Source organism: Oncorhynchus masou, chromosome 9 (genome assembly GCF_036934945.1).
Source record: "Oncorhynchus masou masou isolate Uvic2021 chromosome 9, UVic_Omas_1.1, whole genome shotgun sequence".
NCBI lineage: Eukaryota > Metazoa > Chordata > Actinopteri > Salmoniformes > Salmonidae > Oncorhynchus > Oncorhynchus masou.
Window position 1 is genome coordinate 19,355,236 of NC_088220.1, and position 10,041 is coordinate 19,365,276.

General features: G+C 43.0%; 1 protein-coding gene across 4 annotated transcripts in view; it reads left to right on the forward strand.

Moving 5' to 3' along the window:
- Positions 1 to 7,472, forward strand: part of st3gal5 (ST3 beta-galactoside alpha-2,3-sialyltransferase 5) — a 13,060-nt gene extending 5,588 nt beyond the window's left edge. For 2 of the 4 annotated variants that reach the window (XM_064973416.1, XM_064973417.1), the window contains 7 exons: positions 454 to 500; positions 724 to 827; positions 1,182 to 1,305; positions 1,957 to 2,288; positions 2,902 to 3,088; positions 3,281 to 3,439; positions 5,229 to 7,472. In XM_064973416.1, coding sequence (XP_064829488.1) covers positions 796 to 827; positions 1,182 to 1,305; positions 1,957 to 2,288; positions 2,902 to 3,088; positions 3,281 to 3,439; positions 5,229 to 5,486 — 1,092 coding nt within the window. In that variant the 5' untranslated portion in view covers positions 454 to 500; positions 724 to 795 and the 3' untranslated portion in view covers positions 5,487 to 7,472. Of the gene's footprint in view, positions 501 to 723; positions 828 to 1,181; positions 1,306 to 1,956; positions 2,289 to 2,901; positions 3,089 to 3,280; positions 3,440 to 5,228 lie in introns of all 4 variants that reach the window. The other 2 variants (XM_064973418.1, XM_064973415.1) reach the window with 2 other exon arrangements.
- Positions 7,473 to 10,041: the final 2,569 nt, after the last annotated feature.

A 10,041-nucleotide genomic window follows, 5' to 3' on the forward strand; every position in this document is an offset into this window, starting at 1 on the left:
ATGGCCGCTGGTCCACCCACTGTCGAATGTAAACTTAAATGGTCTATTCTATATTCTATCTATATTTCAATATTTTTCCTATGGAGTATTGACAGTATAATTTAAAACAGATGTTCCCATTCAAGTCAACATTCTCTTATGTGTGGACCTCCAACCATCTTTGTTGTACCATTTGAAAGTAGACATTTTTTTTCAATTGTATTCCCCTTTTAGTACATTTTATCAGCCAAAACATGACACCCGCCCTGTATTCAAGAGGGTGTTGTGTCTCAACCGACGGCAGGCACAACACAAAAACCTCAGCTGATTTTTAAATAGGGTTTAAGCTACAGCATATGCGAATATGAGAAAAAAATAGACATTTTTATTCAAATATATAATAAAATAGTTGGATAACGTTGTTTGTAAACTTTTTTTTAAGTGATAAAAATCTAAACCGTTTATTTTTTCCAGTGATGAAGACATGGATGTCAGATGGTATGGTGGAGTATGCAAAATAGGTAAACTTTGAGCACCTTTATCTCTTGAATGTTTTTTCATTGAGGTCCAAAGAGTCACTTTCTGAGCACTTCTACAATGGGCAAATATATATGGAAGCTTTTGTTCAAATTCAAAGGGATGCTTTCAAAAAGCGATTGAATTCAAATGGATTTACCCCATACACATACTGTACTGTTTTGGATTGGCTGTGCTGAATTACCTTTGACCTGCCACTGGGTGTAGGAACTGTCCCATGAGGAACAGGCTAATCAGAGCTAAGGACAGAGGGAGGCACATTAACTTCCTGACAACAAGATGAGGATTTCAAAGCGTTGTGGCTCCAACAGGTACATATTGTTAGCTTGTTCACCCTATTTATTAATAATCAGTAGCTAAATGAAGACTCTATTGAAAACCTGTTTTACAGAGTTCCAACTGCCTGCTTGATAAGTCATTCAGTTGTTACTCTGTTATTATTAGGCTACTCCAGGTGCTTGCATGTCCCTGTGTCAGGAATGAGCTCATGGGCATTTCATCATGCAGCCACAAATTTGTTTAGAAATACTAGCTTAATTTCCCTACCTGGCTCAGAAGCACACTGTACATAACTTGTCCTGGAGGCATTATGTCATGATCATGTATGATATTATATATAAAGAAGCATTGTTCACTGTGTAACAGTGAACATATTATTCTTGCAGACGTTTGTTGTTGCCCTTGATGGTCCTTGGGTTGATGATCTTACTGGCAGTTGTAACCTTTAATTGGTTTGAGACTGAATCACAGATGCCTTTGGCATGGCATGTGGATCCCAACCACCGAAAGGTAAGGCTCTTCATCTATGTTTGTAACCGTTCAGCATTGACTTTATAATCATTTTATTTAACTAGGCAAGTCAGTTAAGAACAAGTTCTTATTAATTACAATGTGAACATTACAAACGGCCAAACCCGGACGACGCTGGGCCAATTGTATGCCGCCGTATGGGACTCCCAATCACGTCCGGATGTGAGACAGGCTGGATACGAACCAAGGACTGTAATGACGCCTCTTGCACTAAGATGCAGTGCCTTAGACCGCTGCGCTACTTCAGGAGCCCCAAATTAAAGGGGTAATCTGCTGTTCAAACAACAACACAGGGATGGGGCTGGAGTAATGTAACCATATGGGTGCAAGGACTAACCATTCATGTTGTTAAAATTATAGTTTTAACCATGTTTTGAGGCTATACCATATTTGTTTACAATTACATTGTTTATAAACAATGGAGTAAAACAAGCTTATATTGAGTTCTGATGAGGTGTATAGTACAGTTGAGCTAAGCTCATGAGGCATTTATAAGTTATATTCTTCAAGAATCAATGCGTCGTTGTCATGAATTGAAAATACCAAAAATGGATTTATCAATTATAGATAGCTTCTTTTAATGTGTTTATTTATAGTGGTGCATTTGATACAATTATATGATCTTTCCAGCTTGTGCACTCTTTTGTACGGGGTGTTCTTTCGAACCAGTGCAGACCAGCCTTTGCCAGAAAGGGAGTAGAAGCAAGGCTCCAGAGCTCTAGTCATGTGACTGATCCTTTCCTGTGGCGGGACACACTGCTGACTCGAGAGATGTTCAAGTACCCCCCACCATTCGGGTTCCGTGACATGCATGGCAAACTGAAGGATGTCCTCAACCTCCTCCCTGCTCAACCAGAGCAGCTGAAGAAAGAGTGCAGACGCTGTGTGGTCTTGGGAAATGGAGGAATCCTCCGTGGCCTTGAGCTGGGCACCCTGCTTGACCAGTTTGATGTTGTCATTAGGTGAGACTACACCTGCTTTGTGTACCTGGATTTTCTGGCTCATCTCTAGACCAGGCAGTGAATTCACCTTTGACCGTCAATTTATTGTCGCACATTAAGATTACGGTCACTTTATTGGTCAAATGCATACAAGGTCCAACCGAAATAACTTCCGCTTTTAACCCAACCCCTCCATAAGACACACATACATACATATAACAGGCTTTGGAGAGGTGTGGAAAGCTGCCACTCTAGGCACCGGGGAGCAGTTGTTGTGGGGGGTTAAGTGCTTTGCTCAAGGCACAATGGTAGGCAATGGCATCTAGAATTTGATACCAGTAACCCTCAGGTTGCCAGCTCACTTCCCGGTATATTTTCCACTTTGGACCCAGAATTCGAACTAGCAACCCTCTGGTTGCTGGCTCGCCTCTCTAACCATCAGGTTACCTGCCGTCCCCTGCTGCTTATCAACATGATGAGACTTTCTGTGGAACAGAAGTCATCACTATAATGATAACATTTCTAAGTAAGAAGGTTAGAACTGTTATAGTAGATCATTGTTGATTCATCCAAAGAGTGAATGGTTACATGAGTGGACCTGTGTCACGTTGACTTTCTGTTCACTGCACCACAGGCTCAATAGTGGTCCTTTGAGGAACTACAGTAAAGACGTGGGGAACCGGACCTCTATCCGGATGAGCTACCCAGAGGGAAGCCCCAAGGTCTGGGAAGATGTGGACCCTGAGCTGCAGTTTGTGGCGGTGGTCTACAAGGCTGTAGACTTCAAGTGGATCAGAGCAATGATCAACAGACAGAGAGTTGTGAGTTGTAAAGCCCACCACCAGAAACATTAACAAAATATTAATTTAAAGAAAAAGAGAATGAAATTAGGTAATGTGTAGGCATAGTTGTTGAAATTTTAATAAGGAGTACAGACATGGCTGAGCGATTTGAAATGCAAATTCAGACACTGCCTACTACTTTACCTAACATTAGATTTGTTTTTGTTTCAGTCCCTTTGGGACTGGCTGTTTTTCTGGCAGAAGGTGCCAGAGAAGATTCCAGTAGACTTATCAAAGTTCCGTTTGTTGAATCTGGAGATCATCAGGCAGATGGCGATGGACCTGTTAGCCTACTCCTCCCCACAGAAACGCCTCTGGGGCTGGGACCAGGTCAGACAACCTTTCAATATTACACCATTACACTGAAGACTTACAAAACATATTCATACCCTAACTAAACTGAAATTAAAGGAACAATAATAAAAAAAGCTTTGATGTATAGACATAATGGGCCGTTTTGGAAGAGTTCTCTACTAGTCGGACATTCTATGCACATAATCATCTCAGTTGGTAGAATGTTTATCTTTGCCATCCCCTGGCAAGATAAAGGAGACTCAATATTGACTGTTCAAATTGTGGGTGTAAAAAAATGTGTCAATGCCTTTTCTGTAAACTGATTGTTCTGCTAGCAACCAGCAGCAATCTTTACCTGTAGCACAGGAGAGGGCCGTGCCTGTTTTCTAATACACTGCTCAAAAAAATAAAGGGAACACTTAAACAACAATGTCAATCACACTTCTGTGAAATCAAACTGTCCACTTAAGAAGCAACACTGATTGACAATAAATGTCACATGCTGCTGTGCAAATGGAATAGACAACAGGTGGAAGTTATAGACAATTAGCAAGACACCCCCAATAAATGAGTGGTTCTGCAGGTGGGGACCACAGACCACTTCTCAGTTCCTATGCTTCCTGGCTGATGTTTTGGTCACTTTTGAATGCATCAGGAGACGTGGAGGAGGCCGTAGGAGGGCAACAACCCAGCAGCAGGACCGCTACCTCCGCCTTTGTGCAAGGAGGAGCACTGCCAGAGCCCTGCAAAATGACCTCCAGCAGGCCACAAATGTGCATGTGTTTGCTCAAACGGTCAAAAACAGACTCTGTGAGGGTGGTATGAGGGCCCGACGTCCACAGGTGGGGGTTGTGTTTACAGCCCAACACCGTGCAGGACGTTTGGCATTTGCCAGAGAACACCAAGATTGGCAAATTTGCCACTGGCGCCCTGTGCTCTTCACAGATGAAAGCAGGTTCACACTGAGCACGTGACAGATGTGACAGTCTGGAGACACCATGGAGAACGTTCTGCTGCCTGCAACATCCTCCAGCATGACCGGTTTGGTGGTGGGTCAGTCATGATGTGGGGTGGCATTTCTTTGGGGGGCCGCACAGCCCTCCATGTGCTCGCCAGAGGTAGCCTGACTGCCATTAGGTACCGAGATGAGATCCTCAGACCCCTTGTGAGACCATATGCTGGTGTGGTTGGCCCTGGGTTCCTCCTAATGCAAGACAATGCTAGACCTCATGTGGCTGGAGTGTGTCAGCAGTTCCTGCAAGCAGAAGGAATTGATGCTATGGACTGTCCCGCCCGTTCCCCAGACCTGAATCCAATTGAGCACATCTGGGACATCATGTCTCGCTCCATCCACCAACGCCACGTTGCACCACAGACTGTCCAGGAATTGGCAGATGCTTTAGTCCAGGTCTGGGAGGAGATCCCTCAGGAGACCATCCGCCACCTCATCAGGAGCATGCCCAGGTGTTGTAGGGAGGTCATACAGGCACGTGGAGGCCACACACTACTAAGCCTCATTTTGACTTGTTTAAAGGACATTACATCAAAGTTGGATCAGCCTGTAGTGTGGTTTTCCACTTTTAATTTTGAATGTGACTCCAAATCCAGACCTCCATGAGTTGATAAATTTGATTTCCATTGATAATTTCTGTGTGATTTGTCAGCACATTCAACTATGTAAAGAAAAAAGTATTTTATAAGAATATTTCATTCATTCAGATCTCGGATGTGTTATTTTAGTGTGCCCTTTATTTTTTTGAGCATTGTACATTTTGTATTCACTGTCCTCTGTAACTTGACATTGTTTGCTTTCTTCTTTGTGCAGAACGTGCCCACCATGGGCATCTCAGCCCTCAACCTGGCCACCTACCTGTGTGACGAGGTCAGCCTAGCAGGCTTTGGTTACAACCTCAGCCAGAAGGAGACGCCCCTGCATTACTATGACAATATACCCATGACAGCTATGCTGGGGCAGAACATGCACAATGTGGACCGTGAAAGGGCTCTCCTCCAGAGCCTGGTGAGGGAAGGGACTGTATCAGACCTCACAGGGGGCCTGCACTGCACCTTCTGCCCCAGCTGAAAGAGACTGATCTGGGCCAGCAGCGCAGCTAGCGACACACCAACGATCTACCTTCCACTGACTAATCATTCCAATACTTTTCACCCTGGAATTCAAAAAGTTGATTTGAGTCTATGGATCTGGGTACTTGACTGCAAACTTCTATGTTCTAGTGCATGCCAGCATATTGAATCTGCATGGACTAGATGTGCTGACATGATGGGGAACAGTGAAGCTGTACACTTCTTCCCTGCGCAGTTGAAAACGACAAACCTAAATCCTTCTATAAGGGAAGTATTATCACTGCTAAACTTAAATGTTTTTTGTATTTATTAAGAGATGATGTATAATTACTTAATTAAATCTTAGCATAAAGTTGATGCTTAGAAGTGTACGAACATTACCATAAATATTGTGATAAATGAACAGATGGACTAACAACAGATAATTAACATGACCCTTTTTATGCTTTCGATTTTAAGTTGAATGTTTAGTTTGTCCACAAGATGTCTGAATTTGGTTGTGTTTTTACATTTTTCTAATGTAATTATTAGATTGTTTTTATTATAATAATGTATGTTCTCAATGCTTGACTTGGACTAAGATGGGAGCCGGTACTAATTATATTTACAGTGGGGCAAAAAAGTATTTAGTCAGCCACCAAATGTGCAAGTTCTCCCACTTAAAAATATGAGAGGCCTGTAATTTTCATAGGTACATTTTTTTCTTCAACTATGACAGACAAAATGAGGAAAAAAAATCTAGAAAATCACATTGTAGGATTTTTTATGAATTTATTTGCAAATTATGGTGGAAAATAAGTATTTGACCTCTCACTCTTTGGCACAAAGAGAAGATTCAAATGGGAGGCAGGCCTACACACAACCTATATATGTATGTGCCATCCGTTTTTCTTTTATTCCAGGCTTTATTAAAGAATTCCACAAACGGAAATACACAATGGACAGTTTCTACTCATGGCTGAGCCACATAATGCCAGGGTATATCTGGTGGGCTTTCTCCTCATAGCTGAGCCACATAATGCCAGGGTATATCTGGTGGGCTTTCTCCTCATGGCTGAGCCACATAATGTCAGGGTATATCTGGTGGGCCTTCTCCTCATAACTGAGCCACATAATGCCAGGGTATATTTGGTGGGCTTTCTGGAATAAGTTCACGTGCATAATGTGGTAGAAAGGGCCATAGAGGATCATATTAATAGAATTCTCTATTTCATTGAGGTCACAATAGTTAAATGGTCTTTCCTCTTCCATTTCACCACAATACCGACCTGTTCCAATACACAGAGACAATATCCCTGATCTTACCTATTTCAATACGCGGAGGCAATATCCCTAATCTTACATAGCGATCTCTTGCTTTTCGGGAGGTTGTACATTATATTTCTTACACAGAAATTCCCCCTTAATGAAAGGGTTTATGATTAATCTCCTCCACTTATTTATTTTCATATTGCATCATCAGTTGTTTTAATAGCGTCTATGTCTCACTTCATTTGGTTTTCGTGCAACTGTTCACAGTCAAACTGTTGGAAAATGTCAGACATTTCAGTTGTCCAGGCTCCCCTATGGAGAGATCCCATTGAAAAACGCTGCTGGCTATTCTGGCAATTGGCATATCCAACAGTCTATTCCAAAGTCTCACCATGCACGCCTTCCATCTCACCTCACAGGAATCCCAGCCCATGTCCCAGTTATTTCCAGTATAGGTGCAAACTTGTGGAGACCTAAAAAAATAACGTACTGCTCTGTTATGGACGTGTTCATTTTTGAGATACCTCTTAGCACCCCACACCCCTGCAGAATAGTCCAGGACAGGACACACGCATGTCTGATACAGTTTGGAATACGTAGCATAACCAATATCTTTGAGTGCTTTTGTTTTTCCTAGAGCTCCCCCAGGAACTCTACTTGCTGAGTCGGCCTGGGCAGATGTGCCGTATAGAAAGGTCATATGTTCATCAAAATAAAGACCAAATATTTAGAATTGCTAGTAACCTTGCATTTCTTCACCAAAACACACCTGAAAAACACTTCTCTTGGTAACCCGGTATTCTAAAATGCAATATCTGTATGTTTTTCTGATTGATCATTCTTCTCCATCTTTTGCAATAATTTACTGTACATAATACCATTTTCTGTAGGTCTTGTTCAGTTTCTGCCATTAAAATAAAATCATCAGCATATAAGATGTCATATCTTATTTTACTGTTTAATTTATTTTGCCAAATCATTCATAAACATAGTAAACAGAGTCTGATAAGGCATCTCCTTGTTTTACACCCAAGAATGTGGGAAACCAATCTGAACCATGTTGATTAACATGCAGGTAGTTAGTGCTTTGTAGAGTGACTGGGTTGCGTGATTAAAATTTCCCATCCACCCTGTCTTTATCAAACTATAGGTTTAAACAATGTATATTTGTCATGGAACATATCAGAACCCTTTTCATTTGCCTTTGTAGTAGACCAAAGGGGTTCAATTCCCCCTGCAGTAATTCTATTCTTCCATTAGATGGAGTGGAAAGTACAGTAGTCTGCTACAAGTATTATACATGGGCTCCCGAGTGGCTCAGCGGTCTAAGACACTGCATCTCAGTGTGTCACTACAGACACCCTGATTTGATTCCAGGCAGTATCACAACTGGCCCAAAAAATAAAGGGAACACTAACATAACACATCCTAGATCTGAATGAATGAAATATTCTTATTAAATACTTCTTTACATAGTTATATGTGCTGACAACAAAACCACACAAAAATGATCAATGGAAATCAAATTTATCAACCCATGGAGGTCTGGATTTGGAGTCACACTTAAAATTAAAGTGGAAAACCACACTACAGGCTGATCCAACTTTGACGTAATGTCCTTAAAACAAGTCAAAATTAGGCTCAGTAGTGTGTGTGGCCTCCACGTGCCTGTATGACCTCCCTACACCGCTGGGCATGCTCCTGATGCGGTGGCGGATGGTCTCCTGAGGGATCTCCTCCCAGACCTGGACTAAAGCATCTGCCAACTCCTGGACAGTCTGTGGTGCAATGTGGTGTTGGTGGATGGAGCGAGACATGATGTCCCAAATGTGCTCAATTGGATTCAGGTCTGGGGAACGGGCGGGCCAGTCCATAGCATCAATGCCTTCCTCTTGCTGGAACTGCTGACACACTCCAGCCACATCAGGTTTAGCATTGTCTTGCATTAGGAGGAACCCAGGGCCAACCGCACCAGCATATGGTTTCACAAGGGGTCTGAGGATCTCATCTCGGTACCTAATGGCAGTCAGGCTACCTCTGGCGAGCACATGGAGGGCTGTGCTGCCCCCCAAAGAAATGCCACCCCACACCATGACTGACCCACTGCCAAACCGGTCATGCTGGAGGATGTTGCAGGCAGCAGAACGTTCTCCACGGCGTCTCCAGACTGTCACGTCTGTCACATGTGCTCAGTGTGAACCTGCTTTCATCTGTGAAGAGCACAGGGCGCCAATGGCGAATTTGCCAATCTTGGTGTTCTCTGGCAAATGCCAAACGTCCTGCATGGTGTTGGGCTGTAAGCACAACCCCCACCTGTGGATGTCGGGCCCTCATACTACCCTCATGGAGTCTGTTTCTGACCGTTTGAGCAGACACATGCACATTTGTGGCCTGCTGGAGGTCATTTTGCAGGGCTCTGGCAGTGCTCCTCCTGTTCCTCCTTGCACAAAGGCGGAGGTAGCGGTCCTGCTGCTGGGTTGTTGCCCTCCTACGGCTTCCTCCACGTCTCCTGATGTACTGGCCTGTCTCCTGGTAGCGCCTCCATGCTCTGGATACTACGCTGACAGACACAGCAAACCTTCTTGCCACAGCTCGCATTGATGTTCCATCCTGGATGAGCTGCACTACCTGAGCCACTTGTGTGGTTTGTGGACTCCATCTCATGCTACCACTAGAGTGAAAGCACCGCCAGCATTGAAAAGTGACCAAAACATTAGCCAGGAAGCATAGGAACTGAGAAGTGGTCTCTGGTCACCACCTGCAGAACCACTCCTTTATTGTGGGTGTGTTGCTAATTGCCTATAATTTCCACCTGTTTTCTATTCCATTTGCACAACAGCATGTGAAATTTATTGTCAATCAGTGTTGCTTCCTAAGTGGACAGTTTGATTTCACAGAAGTGTGATTGACTTGGAGTTACATTGTGGTGTTTAAGTGTTCCCTTTATTTTTTTGAGCAGTGTATATTAGGGCTTCAAAAGCTTGTTTTCATCATCCCAAGCTCCTGTTCCAGCACAGGATTAGTTCTATAGTCGATAATGATTAACATTAGAATTGATGTGTGTGTTTAGGATGTTCGCTCAGGTCAAGTTTTCCCTCGGGTCCCAAACTAGCAAACATGTCCCCTTTTATTTCATACATAATGTTCTCTTCATCACGATGGGAATATTCAGTGTAATTTATTTTTTAAGAGAGCACATTGTTAAACTATCTTTAAAATGGAACATTAATAAATTAAATCTACACATTCAACAATGTGTTGGTTTTGTATGTTTTCAGATGAGATTGATTCCTGGCCGCCAC